Source organism: Phaenicophaeus curvirostris, chromosome 1 (assembly GCF_032191515.1).
Source record: "Phaenicophaeus curvirostris isolate KB17595 chromosome 1, BPBGC_Pcur_1.0, whole genome shotgun sequence".
NCBI classification, from domain to species: Eukaryota; Metazoa; Chordata; class Aves; order Cuculiformes; family Cuculidae; genus Phaenicophaeus; species Phaenicophaeus curvirostris.
This window is the reverse complement of record NC_091392.1, coordinates 41,233,181-41,251,478: the sequence shown is the minus strand read 5'-3', so window position 1 is coordinate 41,251,478 and position 18,298 is coordinate 41,233,181. Positions and strand designations below refer to the sequence as shown.

The following is an 18,298-nucleotide window of genomic DNA, read 5'->3' as shown; positions in this document are numbered from 1 at the left end:
CTGACCATTTCTTTTGAAATCCTTGTTGAAAATAACCTTTCACTTTGCTCTGTCTTCCACAAGCCTTAAGATTTTTACGAATTGCAGCATCACTTCCCTGCAGGGCCTTCTGGATAATTATCTGGGTTTTTTTTTTGTGACACATAGCACAGCATCTTCTACAAAATAAAAAGTAGCAAAAGATAAACTCCTAATCAAGGCTCCTTCTATGATGTATCACATTTCAAGTATGTTGTGATTCATAATTCTAGGCATGTTGTTAACATCCAGTGTATTGCAAAACCCACTGCTGCTACCGTTTTGTAACGTATGCACATTAGATTATACTTCCTTCTAAAATTTCTTCAGTTCTTAGGAACAAAAGGCACACCAAAGGACACTGCAGTCAGACTATGACATGGCAAGAGATTTAAGGGAGAGGTCTCCTTTCTATTGCCATTAAAGTTCATGAAATGTCTTGCTGTAGCAGGATTAGCAATTCCATTTAACCCACTCTACATGACATGAACTGTTAACTGTAGAGCTTTGAGTCACTAGAGTGCCTTTCACTTCACTGATAGTGACAAAGGTCCTCGTCCAACAGAGCTATTAATTCCTTTCACAAGCAATCTTCGAAAAAGCCTTCCCTTGTTTCCTGTATTTTCTTTAGCCTACTCAGTTAATGAGCACTCTCATTCTTGCTCAGACCAACCAGCTGGCAACCTCTGTTCCACAGAAAGGATGTACATGGAATCCTTACAAAAAGCAGAATTACTTACTGTGTTTATGAGGCCACAAAAGTGCAGAGTTAGCAAAGCAACAGCCTGTAACACAAGGCTATAATTCTTCTGACATCCTAAACCATGAAAGAGGGTTCAAACCACCAAAACCTCTTCCCTCCCTGTCTCCAAGAGAGAATTTTCTAGTAATAAGTTAGATTTTTTTTTAAAAACAATTTAGGGAGAGATTTCCAGACTTCTTAATCTTTCTCAATATTGTAAGAAAACTTTCTAACAAAGTGGATAATGCCCAAACCAAGGCCATTCTCATCAAATTGGCAGTGTAAGGCTGCCCACCTACTTCTGATAGGTACAGCAATTATTTCTCCTTGTTCCTCCTTCCCAAGCTGTATTATTTAACCACATACCTAGATAAACAGAGGTTCATGAATTGTATCTTTAAAGAACTGCTAGACCAGAGAAGTCCCAAAAGTTCTCACATAACCACAAGATCTTGTGAGGTACTACTAGCACAAAATCATGTTGTTAAGAAGCTAAGTGGTCTTCAGTCTAGGATATATGTGGGAATTCTCACTGGTTATTTAAGGACGGAAAGTTTTTCTAGTCTACAATCACTATTGTATATAAGCAGCAGCACAAGAACTGCCACCATAGCACAATCTAGAAATGACTTCATCCATCAAGTTAGAAAGTTCAAGCACCTTAACTTAAATGCATGTTCTTCAAAACGTTGTCAGCTATGATACTGTGGTAGCTCCACATGATAGGTTTTAATATCAAAGTTTAGAAGCATACGGACCCCACATGTGCTTTTGTGTGAAACTTAAAGCAACCACAACTATCCTTTACAATTCAAAACACTTGGTCATCAAAGACTCCAAAAATATCAGCAGGACAGATTTTGGGATTTACATTGAAAATAACATATTGTATAATCACAGTACTATGGGTAAGGACACCAAAATTCCTTTTTCTGAGTAGGTTTTTGTTTCTTTGTTTTAGGGTTTTTTTGAGTGGATTTTAGCATTAATTTCACTGTGAAACTTGTGACTTGTAAGCAATATGTCCTCAAGAATCTACACTGAGGAATTCTTGTTTCACTGGTCAACCAATGACTGCAGTGCTGCCCTTGCAAACCTGGCATCTGATCTGGCATAAAAATAACTTTTTATTTCTTGGCAAAAGATGGAGGGTTAATCCACATTATTTTACACCTAAAACACAGCAAAAGACAAAACCTGAGTTCTGATAGTGTGCACGGAGGAGAAAAATGCCTTGCTTCGTAAGACATTATATGATACTACCCATTTGGCGTTTTACTTTATGCCAGCCAGAGGAGGAGAGGAGCAAATGCTCCAGAAATACAGCCTTGTTGATATAGTAAGCAGAACTATGGAAACCTTCAATAAGAGCAGTGTATTATCTCCCAGTGCCAAATGCATTTTTTGAGGAAGACAAGGGACCATTTGAACAAGGTCAGATTGGTTTCCAGAAAAAATTTGGTTATGAATATTGGATAAAACTATTGTCAATCACTGGAGCAGGAAGGGATACTGATACCAAAAATGCTACTTCTTGTATCAATACAACTGCATTATCAGAGATAATGATCTTTTAAGGGGCTTAAAAGGGCTCAGACTTTTATTACTCTCTACTGCTACACAATTTCATTGTCACTGATCTATTAATACCACAAGGAAGCACAATCTTTTCCTGCCCTACTGCTTTTTTTTAATCAGTACTAAGCAATCTAGGGATTATAAACATGAGGACAATGCTGCATGGCAACAAACCTACCCCTGCTTCAGGCCTAGTATTGGCCTTGTGTTGAAGACATCACTGAGGTAGTTGGATAGGATATATCTCTTTCCAGCTAGGAAACACATTGACATTCCTATGCTAGAATTTTTGTCATGATCAGTGCTGATGTTTCAAGCACAAAGCTGACATCGATCTTAAGAGTGTTGTGTGTATTTTTATGTGCTGATGCTGAACAGGCATGTAGCAAAGTATTTGTTAAGATATAATAAACAGCTACAATGAGAGTGAAGACAGTAATCTTCACTAATCATTAAACAAAAAGTTAAACTCACTAGAAATGGCAGCTCAGACTCTTGGTGGGTTCCATACTGCTGCCACAGGCAGTAAGAAGATGATGAAATTCAGTCATGGACAGTCCGGCATTTGTGCAGTCTTGTAAGAGTGCCAGGTAACACTATTGTGCATCCAACATTAAATAATCCCACCCAGCAGACATAATGAACATGCTACAGCAGCACTTTAAATGTATATAGCAGGAGCTGGTAGGAATGGAACAGTGCTGAGGAGACTTAAGCCTGACAGCACGGAAAATATGAGCAGAGGAAACCTCATTCTCCTGTCCCTGAGAAACTACGCCCTGTTCACCTGAGTACAGCAGCTGAAAGAAGCCCTCTGTCCCTCAGAATCGCAGTCTCACTAGTGGAAGGAAAATACAAGGGTATGGGAAGAATGTTCAGAAAAACCATCATCCAACAGTGAGGTTCATACACAGCCTTGAATAGCTCAACTGTTCAGAATTTTCTTGAATGAAATTTAAAGAAGACATTCATTGAAATTTTCCCATTCCCAAAATACCTAAAAGCCAGTTCAACTATGTTCAGTTACTTGCAATATATACACATTATTTCAACCATGCCTAAGCACAGCAAGTAAAAGATGATCAAAGCAAAAAACTACCCATTTTTCCTGTTCTGTAACATCTACTATACTTTAAAAAAACAAACCAAGAAAACAGTATTAGTAGTTCTTAAAAGTTTAAATACATATAAATTGATATTTTCACTTGTGCACTTCGAAAGTTCCATTTATCAAACCCTGCTGATTCAAAATCAGAGCTAATACAATGAAAAATGAACTACTGCTCTCAAGAAACACAGTAAAAGCCTCAAGCAGATACTTTTGCATGTAGGTGAACATGCAGTCTAAAGAAAAAAAAACAAGCAACTTTTCCATGCCTAATTGTAACTGCCCATTTGCACTGGTGACAACTGACAGCTGGCAAACATGAGCACATGCATAAGCAAAACTGGTTTGGAAAATGTCACTGTTCCTACTAACCCATCTCTGTTCCGCTTTTTACAGTAAAGGCTGTGAAATGAGAATTACGTCTGTTCAGTTAAACCACATTCAGATCTGACACACATAGAATTGTGAAGTTAAAGTAATTACAAAGCTTTGCCCGTCAAAATTTAGAAGGGAAGAAAAAAAAAACCTAAGCCAAACCAAAAAAAGAACTTTAATGACCGGTTCAGCAACACAAACTTGTCTGTGCATGAATCTTAAATTTAATTGTAAAATTCCATTGATCCTAAACAGATTTTTTCATAACAGATTTAACTGCAGCCCCACTTGTGTGCACATTTTGTGTTTTAAAAGAACACTGTTAGCTCTTGTGTTTTCCTTAATGCAGTACTAGCCAACAGCTTCTGAGAGCACCATGCAGGCTTCTGAATGCTAGGATCAGTTGCCAGGATTGCTGTGCAACTGTGCCAGGCAGAGTTGCTGATCCTTGTCCTTTGTAAGGCTCAAGAACTAGGAATGCAATATAAAATAATAATAATAATAATAATCATCATCATAATTATTATTATTATTAACAACTAAACCAAGGTGCAGACTTGCAGCCTCATTCTCCCAAGACTAGATAGGGTAGCACACAGCATGGAAAGCATTTGTAGCTAATGCATAACAGCACAGATGCAAAAGGAGTAAACAAAGCGTCACTTGGCAGCTTTGCTATGGGATGATGATGAAACAACAGTAGCTGACTCGAAGTAACTCTACCTTCACTTCAGATCCAGAAACATTAGTAACTGTTATGTAAAGGGACAGCAGGGAAAAAGGAGAAGCCAGAAATATCTGAAAGGAATTTGGAAGAAAGCCCAGAGGAGATAAAGTACAACTGTAATGAAAAACCTTCAAAGAAGGATTTTTCTTGGCTGTCTTTTTGCTCTACTACTTGGTTTATACTTGCAGTAATTCTGGTTTATATGACTTCTGATATATAGATTTATTCATGAGAGAATGCAGTATGAAGTTTGAATTAAGTAACGACATGCTAAGAGAACACTTCACATCTATTATAAAACAAACATAAAACCTTGATCTACAAGAGACTGAGGACTATATATCTTGTATGAAATGCAATAATTACATCATGGCTTTTAATGTTAATTTCCTAACTTTTAAGTATCCTGCACATTTTTCCTCAGACAGTTAACAATAATCTTTATAAGCAGCAGTACATGGTGAGAAAGAACTTCTGACTGATTTCTAGTTATTTACATGTTTGTGTGGAAAATCTGTTCCAGAAAGCTAGCTGACATTTATGTTTCCTTTCACACAGAGATTCCATCACTGTAGAAGTTTAGAATTAGATGTGAAAATAAATTATTTTCCCCTTGTTTGGTTTAGCATTATGCTACTTTAAGGGGCTCAGCACAACTGCAGCAGCAAACAGCAAGCATTATGTAAGAATTTAGGCAAAATAATCCCAAACCAGCAATGGTAAGCAGCCCAACACTAAGACTATCTATAATTTTTTTCAGCAGTATTCAAGATGGTTACTGGATAAACGGTGTTCTTCTAGATACCTCATCTGTTGTGCCTACATCCAAAGAACTATTTTGCTTCTTCAGGATCTTTGCAAAACCATGTAAGACATCACAAGATGTAATGGCCTCAGCTGTCAATGACATATTGCAAACAGCCATCACTGATGCAATCCTAAGATGTTAAAAAAACTTAAAAGAGGATCTCCCTTGAGCAAAAATGTAAGAAAGACCAAAGTGACAGGATTGGAAAGGGTTCCATACAACACTTGGAAGCTTTCAATGGAGAAAGCACAAGTGTTACAAACCTTCAGCTGTCACTGCCTTCCCACCAAGCTTAAGTACCCAGAAATCATCAGTATTGCAGTAGTCACAAAAGTTTTAGCACCTCACTATAAAAAACAGTATGCAACCTCCTTAAGCAATTACATACAATCAGGAACTGATATTACTAGCGTGAGCACTCATTTTTTTCCGTTTCTTCACACAACTACATTCCCTGCTCTTGCACTCCTTTAATATTCCTGCCCTTTCTTTCAGTACCAGAGAATCACTAACCACATGCCCTACCCTGCCATTCACCACGCTACTATGAACTAATCTGAAAGGGCACAAAAAAATTAACCTTCCCTCACTTCCAGCTCACAGTTAATAAAGGTGCAGGCAGGCCCAGCTGTGTATCTGTCATCTCTAGGATGGGTTACTGTAATGATGTGAAATATATGACAATGACTCCAACTGGTACAGGATCCAGCTGCTCTCCTCCTCCATGGTTTAGCTCAAAGCAAGAGCTTAGGATCTACTGCCTAATTATTTTTAGATTCCAGTTCAAATCCTAGATTGTAATCTCCAAAGCCAAATTTGTGGTACATTAAATTATTAGCTGTGAATATTACAAATTCACGCACCTCTTGAACAATACAGATCACAAAGTTCTGCGTGAAACTTTTTACAGCTGGAAAGAAAATATTTCTAGCTGTGCGATTCACGTTCAGCATGATCTCCAGAGGATTTCAAAGGGATATGAGAATCTAATTATTCCTAAATATTACCACAAGCCCATCCTTTTTGAAAGCGCTCCTCCACAGCAGGAGGAAGTACAGAATTATTTAATTCCTACATTGTTTTCAGCCTGTTGTGATTTAACCAAGACTAGGAGACTAAAGAAAGAAAGAAAAGAGAAAAACTATACTTCAATAAGAGTTTTTTCCTAAAAAGGCAAGAGTCAGAGGTCAGCTGAGCACATCACTACTATTATTTCTACTTAGAAATTATTTTCCAGATTTTTTTTCAGTTCCAGCTGCTTCACCTGCCCAAGATATTTTTAGGAATCAAACTGCATCATAACTCTTCTGTTAAATGAAAAAAACCAAACCAAATAAAAAAATCCTGAACCTGAAAAATTTTGCTCAAAAGTTTCCCTTATTTCTACGGAAAAAAAAGGCATGGAATACTTTCTCTGGAAACCCCTTGTAAGTGTTCAAGTCCTTTCCATCAAAGGGGCACATCTCACCTTTCAAGGCCGCTTGTTCAGCTTGCGTATACATTCCCAAAAAGAAGTACGTACAGGCAAGGTTCACCCAAACATCTGGATTGCAAGCTGGTTGTTTGGTTAAGGCCTCGTATTCCTGTACAGAAGAGAAGTCTGATTTTTAAAAAATGCATAAGAGCACAGACTTGTATTAAATATCATTCTTTCCCCCACTATTTTACAATGTATCATTAAATTATTGCGATCACATAGTTTATTCTCAAGTTCACTGGAGTTCTCACAACTAAATGATTACATTTTAACCTAAGGTATATTATCTAACTCTTCTTGTTTACCATAATAGAGCAGAAAACAGGGACGAGCAGCATTACAAATCTCCAGCATAGGAGTATGAACTCCGTCAATATTGAAGTTATAAGTATATAACTGTTATTTAGATTATTATATAGTTATATAGTATTATAAACATAGTATTATTCGTATTTATAAAAGATTAATATGTTAAAATTATAAAGGCATTGACATAACCAACTTGTTCTCAGTTTTTGTCTGCTGCTTTCCTAACTTTTCCTCCAGTCAAAGCCTGGTAGCCATAAACACCAGGGAAATATCTTTGTAACACTTACTGGAGCAAGCATTAAATGTTCTTTTGTAACTCTGTAGGTAATGTCTGAGCATAGATTAAAATAGTGGTATCTAAAGTGGGGTGAGCGCACCCAGCAGCTGTGTAAGACAATATCATTGGGTGCAGGAAGAAAATTTTTTTGGGTACAATTAATAACTATAATATTTTTAAAATAGTGTTTATTTCATCTTTGTCTCATATTTTTTCAATTTATATTTTTGTTTATAATTTATATTTACATAATACATTCGTGCAGTAGTACATGTATATAGAATTGCAGAATGGTTTGGGTTGGAAGAGACCTTAAAGATCATCCAGTTCCAACCCGCCTGTCATGGGCAGTGACACCTCTCACTGGACCAGGCTGTTCAAGGCCCCATCCAACCTGGCCCTGAACACTTCCGGGGAGGGGCATAAATATATATGTGTATGATTGCAAACTGGAGGAGGGTGCTCAAGAATTTTTTACTGATAGGGGTTCATGACCAAAATTGCTTGGAGATGACTGCATTACAATACAAGCCTACAAGTCAGTACTCAAGATTTCCTAATAGATAAAGATATAATTATAGCAAATATTACTACACTGTCCCTAACCACCATTTCCCATTTTAAGACTTACAGCCAACAGCTATAGAAAACAACTAGATACCTTATTCTTACACATCCACATTCATGACATATCCCTTAACAGTGTTACATAAACTGCTTTGTTTCTTTTTATTTGTGCAGTAGTAAGAACTTAACAGATGAATCTTTCAAATAATTAATCAAGAAAAACTGTGCAGCTACCAAACAGCGATATTCCTGAAGATAAACATATTTGTCCTGTGTAACTGTAGGTACTGACAACAGAGGTAGGGAGACATCTCAATGCCATTTTTTTTCCCTGTCAGATGTGTGTTAAATTACAAGGAAGGACCACCCCAGTGGAAGTTTCTTCTGTTGGTGCTCTTGCTCTCCATCCAGCCGTGTCCAACAGGCAGCATAAGGCAAAGCAGGCAGGGTCACGCAAGGTTCTCATAAGACCTGCTGAAAGAATGCCATCCACATACTCCCAGTCACAATAAACTTCTCATCCCTCCCAGCAACACAACTCCTTGCCAGCTCAGTACTCTTCCTCCATGAACTGGAATTTCCCTCTGCCTAGGGAGAGTTCACCAGATTGTGCCACTATGGGTGGAAGACTTCTTAGTTCCAGGGGACAGGCACAGATGTATATACAGCACTAGATAAAAATAGCCATGCCCAAAGGACAGTGAATCCCAGGAACAGAAACAAGCTGACAGCAATAAAGATTATGATTTGCAAGCATGAAATATTTTTTTTTTCTGTTGCCAAGTGGAAGTAAACTGCACTCCCAAGCAGAGAAGTTACTAGCAAGGCATGCCATTAAAAGCCAGCTCAGTTTTGCTACCACTTCAGGGAATGGCTGTCCTTCAAGAAGATTTAAAATAACTAAATAAAAATAAATAAAAATAAATTGCTAAAGAAGAAAACATTTACATATAGGCCAACCTTCCCTACTGAGGCCAGTTCAACCTCGATGTAGGCCTGTTACGCAGCTCTGAGACAGGCCACTGCTGTTTATTGGGACCATCTGGAATCTTTCAAAATCCATTTAGATTAAATGCACCCAAAGGTCTCTTCCAGCTATGGCTTCGGGCAGATTAATTAGTAAAGACAAGGTGCATAAACACAAGCCGTGTTCTGTCTTGGACATTCAAAGCAAGCAATAAATAAAGAGCACTCTAGCAGTACCAGTGTGAATCTATGGAAACACGGTAAATAAAAATGAGGCCTATTAGTGCCCCTTACCCTGTAGTTCTGGGCCACGAGCCCAGACTATGCACTGTTGCCCCTTCCCTCATGAGAAGGCAATCGCTCACTCAAGGGCTACTTCATGAATGCCTTTTCCCCTCCTTTCCAAGAAACCCACAAAACCAAACAAACTAAATACTCCAAAAGCTCTCCCAACAGTCAACCTGTGGCATATTTTTGCCATTCAGGAACATAACTTCTTGCTATTTCACCTTCCTCCACCTCTCACCCCTATCACCAGACACATACATTTTCCTTCCAAAGCAGGCCACCACGTTGATTGTCTGCAACCGTGGACGCCTACTGACAACTCTGAGGCCAGCAGGAATCTGCTAAGTGCCCTTATTACTTGTTTGGGGTCAGGGCAGAAAACTCCAAGCTCATAAACGCTAATCCTGAGGAGCCAATAAACAGGCCAACCTATAGGGCTGCCCCACAAGTTCTCAAAGAAGGTGTGGAGATACTTCATCATCACCTTGCTACAGTCATGACAGAGAAGCCTACAGAACTTCCCTGAGGTAAAAATCCTTTTTTTTACTTTCTAGCTTCAGCTGGCAGGAACTTGAGAGTACTTGTATTCCCACATTTATAACAGAAGTTGTCAAGCAAGACCACATAATGCTCATGGACGAGCCACTACCCTAGTACAGCCCTGTTCCCTCCATGACTTCCTTTTTGTCTGAAGTTATCCTGATCAAAGTGAAGGTAGGCAGGAGGTCCTGTCCAGCGAAAAGGCAGAATGGCTCCCAATTCTCTGCTAGGAGGGAGGCAGCAGACAGAAGAGACTGTCGGAATCGCTGGCTGCGGTTTGTGAGACTTCGACAGGAACAATGCATTGCAGGCTCTGGACTGGGAATCAGGCTTTGTTCTCACTGGTGCAGCTGTTGGGCCTAAGTGGCACTACCACATCTGGCTGCTGTACGGTGCCAGCACCCTGCATGCCTGAGCCTAGTCAGAGGGAGCAGAGGGCAAATGTGAAACCTGTTCCACTCCACCCAGCCTAGCAGTGCCCCTGCCCTTGCCAGCTCCTCTCTTGAATGGTCAATACTCCAAGTGTGTCTTACGCTCCCCCCTTTCTTAGGCCAGATGAGGCAGCTCAGAAGCAGAGCCATGCAACTGATGGTCAGATTGTGGTCCTTGTGTGGCACTGGGAAATTTTTCAGGAAAGGTTTAAGATTAGTGCTACGAACAATCCAGGGCAGAAAGGTAGGTGTTTTTTTCCCCACCAGGGACTGTAGATGTGAAAAACTCCAGAAAACTAATCAGATGCTGCCAGCCACTAGGGGAGTTCTGGTTGCCATATGATGCCTAGAAGACATCAGCCACTCAGTAAAAAATCACTCAGAATCACAGAATCACAGAATAACCAGGTTGGAAGAGACCCACCGGATCACCGAGTCCAACCGTTCCTACCAAACACTAAACCATATCCCTCAGCACCTCGTCCACCCGTGCCTTAAACACCTCCAGGGAAGGTGACTCAACCACCTCCCTGGGCAGCCTGTTCCAGTGCCCAATGACCCTTTCTGTAAAGAATTTTTTCCTAACGTCTAGCCTAAACCTCCCCTGTCGGAGCTTGAGGCCATTCCCTCTTGTCCTGTCCCCTGTCACTTGGGAGAAGAGGCCAGCACCCTCCTCTCTACAACGTCCTTTCAGGTAGTTGTAGAGAGCAATGAGGTCACCCCTCAGCCTCCTCTTCTCCAGGCTAAACAACCCCAGCTCTCTCAGCCGCTCCTCATAAGGCCTGTTCTCCAGCCCTTTCACCAGCTTTGTTGCTCTTCTCATCAATGAAGGAAGCCAGACAGTCCTCAGAAAGGGGCTGCCACTGTGACTGCTGGAGGAGATGAGTCCAGTGCAGTACCCTTTGGAAAATGGTGTACAGCAGCAGGGATGATCCCACCATACCAGTGCTGGTGGCATATCCTTTGAAAAAAACATCTACCTACTAGGAAGGGGAAAGTGTGACTCTCAGGGAAGCCGAGGCTAGCGCTCTACTTGACTGTTGGCATGCCTATGATAAGAGAACGTGAATTCTCTCATGTGAATGTGCCAGATACTTTGCTGTCATTCTCTCTGAAGATATTGTTGGAGCTGGAAGTCTGCACGTTTTTCATTCTTTCCCTGCTTCTCCCAGTAGTGGGTGATGGCCAGCTAACCCATATTCCCAAGCCTCTCCAAAAGTTGCCATGCAACCAGCACACCTTTCTCATTATGAAAGTATCATTATTAACAAAAGCATATTTGAGCAGCAGAATTTCTCAAGAGCCTCCTCAAGTATATGGAATACAAACCGTGAGCTGGGATTGCAGTGACACCAACCACGCATTGTCATTTGCAGGCACTTAGGAGTGCAAATAATTTAGATTGTGTGTAAGGTTACTCTGGAGAATTCTGCAGAATATTCTATCTATAGTATTTTATTTACAGTGCTCTTGGCAGTCCTCATAGAGTGTTCCAAGACCTAGAGGGTATAGATAATCAAGGAATTTGTCCTTGGGAATACAGCAACAATGCCCCTGTAACACACTGGAGAAGATACAGCATTGCACTTCAACCTTGAAGCTGATAACTGAGTGACAATTCAGCCTCAACAATAAGCATTCTTTCCCATGATTATTACAGGCTTGGGAATTAGAACTACAGTGTTCTGTCCCGAAAAGAAAGCAGGTCAAAATGCACAGGGTCATTCCCCATATGCCACCACAAAATGACAAAGTTATCAGGATTCATCACTGTGCCAAAAATCAGTCTTAAATCTGAAAAGATAAGCTCAGTGATGACTCAAAACACACACGTAAGCAGACCAACCACAAACCATGCATACAAACCTTTTATTGTCCCTGCTTGGGCAGAAAAATGCAATGAAGACGGTTATGTTGCCGTTTTAAAAGCTTTAATCAACAGCATCACCTAGTGGTGAATCAAACACCACATGCAAAACCTATATCTTAAAAGAAAATGCTGTTACCGTTTCATAGAGGGAAACATTTACATCTACTCTGGCTATAAAAGCACCAACTGGGTATTCCAAATAGCAGAATTTATTTCAAAGAAATGGCAAGCTATTTTTCATTTATATAGAAACACTCCTCTTTTTTAAAATTTCCACTTGCTATTAACACCTAACATCTCAATATACATTAACCACAGCAACTGTTACATTCATAATCGTTAAATTCCACAACTCTAAACATGAATATTGAGTTACCACTATGTCCTATGCTAATATTCTAAATTCTATACTGTGCATATCGCCAATTTGATTCACTGAGCATTCCCAACGACCCCAACGGATATTTCCTCTTCCAACTTTAAGGGGAAAAAGTGCCTTGTGAACTTACTCTGAAGCTTTAGAAATTCTACTTCTACCTCATGTATGTCCCCTCCCTGAAGGTAGCCAAGGCCATGCTGGATGGGCTTTGAGCAGCCTGGTCTGGTGGGAGGTGTCCCTGACCATGCTGGGGGTGGGTTGGTACTGGATGATCTTTGAGGTCCGTTCCAACTCAAACCATTCCATGATTCCATGATATGGACTCACACACTGAGTCATGCAAAGAGACACAACTGCACTATGTGGTGCAAATATTAGAACCATATGCATATTTGAGTAATGAGCATGTCTTTTAGTGACCTAACCCTTCTGGAGAATAAAAACATCTCATTTTACTACCTAGTACAAGAAAACAAAGAATAACGATAATGTACATGACATGGTCAAGGACCTCAAACTCTAAAGAACGAATGAATAAAGCACACACATTGCAGATAACCTGCACAATGAAAACAAAGACATAATTAAATCTGAAAAACAAAACTGTGGAAAGCGAGCTGCAAGAAGGAATGGAAAACATAGGACATGAACTTGGTTTGCCCCAAACAAATTAGGCTACTGAGCCTAGTATAAAATCAGAGAGTAGATAACATTAAAAAAGGTCTATTTACACAGGCAAATAGCTTTTTTCTTTTATTTCAAAATGTTTTCCACACCATCTGCCTTATTACTGTACAATTGTACCTTAAATGCCTGTCAGAACTGTTCCGTATTTCATAATAATTTCCTCCTGTTGTCATTGCTTTATCCCAACATCCCGATTTCCAAACTTGGGGAGCAGAATTTCTCTACCTTACCTCCAGTGCTCTCTTGTAGTCACCCAAATGAAAGGCAGAGTACCCGATCCAAAGGTCAGCATCCTCCTCCTGCTCCCCAACTTGCCGTTGAAACTTTGCAGAGAAGAAAAGATGTTAGGAATTACTTTTTTCATCAGTTGCCACACAGTTTATAAAGCCCCACAGATAAAAAAAAGTAACGCTAGGTCACCTTATAGAATCATAGAATCGTTTGGTTGGAAAAGACCTTTGAGATCATCGAGTCCAGCCATCTCTCTCCACTGCTAAACCATAACCCTGAGCACCTCATCTACCTGTCTTTTAAATACCTTCAGGGATGGGGACTCTACCACTTCATTGGGCAGCCCGTGCCAGTACCTGACAACCCTTTCAGTGAAATTTTCCCTCATATCCAATCTAAGCCTCCCCTGGCACAACTTCAGGCCATTTCTTCTCATCCTGTCACTTGTTACTTGGGAGAAAAGACCAACACCCACCTCACTACAATCTCCTTTCACGTAGCTGTAGAGAGCAATAAGGTCTCCCCTCAGCCTCCTTTTCTCCAGGCTAAACTACCCCAGCTCCCTCTTGTAAGGCTTGTTCTCCAGCCCCTTGACCAGCTTTGTTGCCCTCCTCTGGACGTGCTCCAGTGCCTCAATGTCCTTCTTGTAGCGAGGGGTCGAAAACTGAACACAAGATTTGAGGTGTGGCCTCACCAATGCTGAGTACAGGGGAAGGACAACCTCCCAAGTCCTGCTGGCATCACTGTCCTGATACAGGCCAGGATGCTGTTGGCCTTCTTGGCCACCTATACACACTACTGGAAGTCACCATGCTGCAGATGGTTTGACACCTGTGGATGAGAGTGGGCTGGGGCTGCTTTCACATTTCTGAGGGGAGCAGCAGGCAATCCTCACATAGAATCATTAAGCTTGGGAAAGACCTCTAAGATCATCCAGTCCAACTATCAGCCCAAATGTGCCTATTAAACTATGTCCCGAGGTGCCACATCTACATGCTTTTTGAACACCTCCTGTTATGGTGACTCCACCACTTCCTCGGGGAGCCTGTTTCAATGCTTCAAACCTCATTCTGCAAAGTGAGGGGAAAAGCTGCTGCAACAGGGCCTAATGGGTGTGGAAGGAGGCGAGGGGGTGCCCTGCAGCTGGATCAGGCACAGGCCTGGCAATGCCAGTACTGCTTTCCTGAGGGGAGTGGGAGAGTTGGGGTGCCAGGGGACCCCTTGAGTTGGGGCCCCCGCCTCGGCTGTTACCTCCAGCAAGGCAATCGCGCCAGTGAAGTCCCTCCGGGCCAGGAGCTCTTCCAGCTGTGGCACTTTCTTTCCTTTCTTCCTTCCCCTTTCTTCTGGCGGTGGGGTACCTGCCACAGCTGGCTTGGCCCGAGAGAGCATCTGGGCAGAGAGCAGAGTGGCACTGGATCAGAGCAGGGCCCTGGCGGGACCTTGCCTGACTGAGGTGGAGGTGACATGCCACAGCCACCACGCCCCTCACCATCCTGCCCCCCTCCCTGGTGCCTCTCACCATCTTGACCCCCTTGCCCCACGCCTCTCACCATCCTAACCCCCTCACCTGGTGCCTCCCACCCTTCACCCCTCACCATCCTGTCCCGTGCCCCCCCCACCGCGCTGCCCCTCAGCTTCTTGCCTCTGCCCCTAGCTATTCTGCCCCACTCCCACCCCACTGTCCCTCATCAACCTGCCCCATACTCCCTGTCCATCACCATCCTGCCCCATGCCCCACCACTCCTCACCCTGGCACCTCTCATCATCTTGCACCAGCCTCCCACCCCTCACCATCCTGATCCTGCCCCTCATGTCACCACCCCGACCATCCTGCCCCCCGCCTCGTGCCCCACCACCCCTCAACCTGGCACCTCTCACCATCCCGCTGCACTGCCCCTCACTATCCTTGCTCCTTGCCCCTGTACTTCACCATCCTGCCCCTTCCTCCACTACCCCTCATCCCCTACACCCCCTCTACTCCCCTCCTCATCCTCCTTGGCCCCACACCCCTCACTCCGGTGCCTGTCACCATCACAGCCCCTGCCCCTCACCATTCTGCCCCACTTCCCACCATCCCTCACCCTGGCACCTCTAACCATCCTGCCCCTCACCCTGCTGCCCCTCACCATCCCTTCCCTCTCGCCCCACTGCCCCTCGCCGTCCCGTCCCTCCACACCCCTCGCGATCCTGTTCCCCTTATCCTCCCTGCCCCTCACCATCCTTTCCCCCACAACCTTGGCCATCCTGCTCCCCTTGTTCTCCCTGCCCCTCACCGTCCTGCCCTTTGCCCCCAAGCCCCTCAGCATCCCGCCACCCTCACATCTAAGCATCCTGCCCCCCTTGCCCACTCACCACCCTGCCCCTTGCCCCCCGCCCTCACCATCCTGCCCTCCTTGTCCCCTCATCACCCTGCCCCTTGCTCTCCCCATCCTGCCACCCCTTGTCCTCGCACCACCCTGCCCCTCGCCCCCAGCCCTCACCATCCTGCCCCCCTTGTCCCCTCACCACCCTGCCCCTCACCCTCACCATCCTGCCCCCCTTGTCCTCTCACCACCCTGCCCCTCGCCCCCCGCCCTCACCATCCTGCCCCCCTTGTCCCCTCACCACCCTGCCCCTCACCCCCCGCCCTCACCATCCTGCCCTCCTTGTCCCCTCACCACCCTGCCCCTCGCCCTCAGCCCTCACCATCCTGCCCCCCTTGTCCCCTCACCACCCTGCCCCTCGCCCTCAGCCCTCACCATCCTGCCCCCCTTGTCCCCTCACCACCCTGCCCCTCGCCCCCCGCCCTCACCATCCTGCCGCCGGGCCCGGGCTCCCCGCCCCGCGGACGGCGCCCGTTGCCAGGGCAGCGGCGGCGCAGCGCCGGGAGCAGCACCGAAAAGACGCCGGGTGGGGATGGGCGCCGCGCACCAGGGTTCCACCCTCGGAGCGGGGGCTAAGGGTGGGTCCGCCTGTCCGCGTGTCCGGGTGCGGGCCCTTTGAATTGGGAAATGTTTGCAGCTGCTGGACCTTCAGTCGTAGGTTCACAGAGTCGTTAGGGTTGGAGAAGAACTCTTAAGATCATCCAGACACACTGTCAGCCTGACACTGCGGTGCCGACTGAACCGTGTCCCAGGGTGCCACACCTGCACGGGTTTTGAACCCCTCCAGCGATGGTGGCTCCACCACCTCCCCAGGCAGCCTGGGGCAGTGTCTGAGGACCCTTTCGGTGAAGAAATTTTTCCTAATGTCCAATCTAAATCTCCCCTAGCACAACTTGAGGCCATTCCCTCTAGTCCTATCACTTCCTGCCTGGGAGAGGAGACCAGCATTTACCTCCTACAACCTCCTTTCAGGCAGTTGTAGAGAGCGATAAGGGCTCCTCTCAGCTTCCTCTCCTCCAGGCTAAACAACCCCAGCTCCCTCAGCTGCTGCTGGTATCCCCTGTGCTCTGGAATGTTCACCAGCTTTGTCTCCCTCCTCTGGACACGCTCCAGCACCTCTACGTCCATCTTGTACTTAGAGGCCCCAAACTGAACATGGTATTTGAGGTGTGGTCCCATCAGCACCGAGTACAAAAGAGCGATCGCTTCCCTGCTCCTGCTGGGCACATCATTTCTGATACAAGGATGCCATTGGCCTTCTTGGCCAACTGAGCACACTGCTGGCTCATATTCAGCCAGCAGAGCACCCCAAATCTCCATTCACACACATACGTACAGATCAGAGAGCTCCCTCACTCAGGAAAATAATTAGAAATTGAGTTTATGAAGACAAGAGATACTGCGCGGATCAGACGCAGGACATAGCCGGAGAAATGCACTGACAAGCAATCAATTTGCACATCACCAGCCTCTTCTATCCCCTTGTTTTGTGTCCCATGCTGATTCCTAACCCTCTGCCTCCATCTTTTCCTTTCTCCTTCTTTAGTCCTTCACCTAAATGTCCCGTAGTAATTCTCGGGCAATCCCAGAATGCTGTTCCCTGGTGGGCTCTACTGAGTCTCACAGCCAACAACCTGCCTCAGTTGGTAAGGAGATCCAGAGAACTGCTTCCACTGACTGGAGAGCTGCCTCCATGGATCCTGGTGGGCTGACCACTCTTCTGTGACAGCCCCATGGAGAGATAAACCCACTGATGTTTATATTTTTCTGGTAAACCCAGCCATTCCATCTGTATTTCTGTAAATATAAAGATGGAGAGTATGATATATAGTGTTAGGTATGTGGCTTGTGTACATTTTAACTGTATCCCATAGCTGATTTCTCTGGCAAACTCCAGGTAATTTTCAAGCATGGCTTATTACCCGTAACTTCTCTGACATTGCAGTTTGCTGAGAATAAAACAGTTCTCACCTGGTTACAGAGGAAAACCAAGTGGTGGAATCCCCCAAACTATTATTTTTGTACTGCCTGAACTGAACCATTAGCAATTGCAGCACAGTGAACCAATACATTACATCACTGCTGACAACTTAACTAGCCATGGCAGGACTAAGGAGGTATTTGTATTCCTGTGTATTTCCTTCCTTGAGAAGAAAATGTTTTGCACTCCATCAGAAAAAGAACAGCCTTTTTTTTGTATAAGTAAATATATCCTGTCACGCTGTAATCATCTGTAACAGTTTAGTAGTAAAGAACTGCATGCTGATTCTTTAGAGTCTGTATTCCACGTTCATCTTCTCCCAATCACTTCACAATAGATTGCTTGATGCAGGGAAAATACACCCTGCTTGCAGCTGTCCCCAAGAGGTTACTTGTGCAGCTAGGGACCACAGGAGCACATCATCACCGTGATGGTGGTGTCTCTTGGTCTGTTCAGCCTGGAGAAGAGGAGACTCAGGGGAGACCTCATCGCAGTCCACAGCTTCCTCACAAAGCGGGGAGGAGAAGCAGGCACTGATTTCTTCTCTCTGACGACCAATGATAGGACCTGAGGGAA

The 18,298-nt window shown here is 44.1% G+C and overlaps 1 protein-coding gene across 3 annotated transcripts in view; it reads right to left on the bottom strand.

The window, feature by feature from the left end:
• IFT56 (intraflagellar transport 56) overlaps positions 1–16,239 on the bottom strand; it is a 57,499-nt gene extending 41,260 nt beyond the window's left edge. For all 3 annotated transcript variants that reach the window (XM_069854825.1, XM_069854826.1, XM_069854827.1), the window contains exons 1-4: positions 16,170–16,239; positions 14,630–14,767; positions 13,378–13,470; positions 6,825–6,939 (exon numbers count right to left, since the gene is read on the bottom strand). In XM_069854825.1, coding sequence (XP_069710926.1) covers positions 6,825–6,939; positions 13,378–13,470; positions 14,630–14,767; positions 16,170–16,172 — 349 coding nt within the window. In that variant the 5' untranslated portion in view covers positions 16,173–16,239. The remainder of the gene's footprint in view (positions 1–6,824; positions 6,940–13,377; positions 13,471–14,629; positions 14,768–16,169) is intronic.
• Between the last annotated feature and the right edge of the window lie 2,059 nt (positions 16,240–18,298).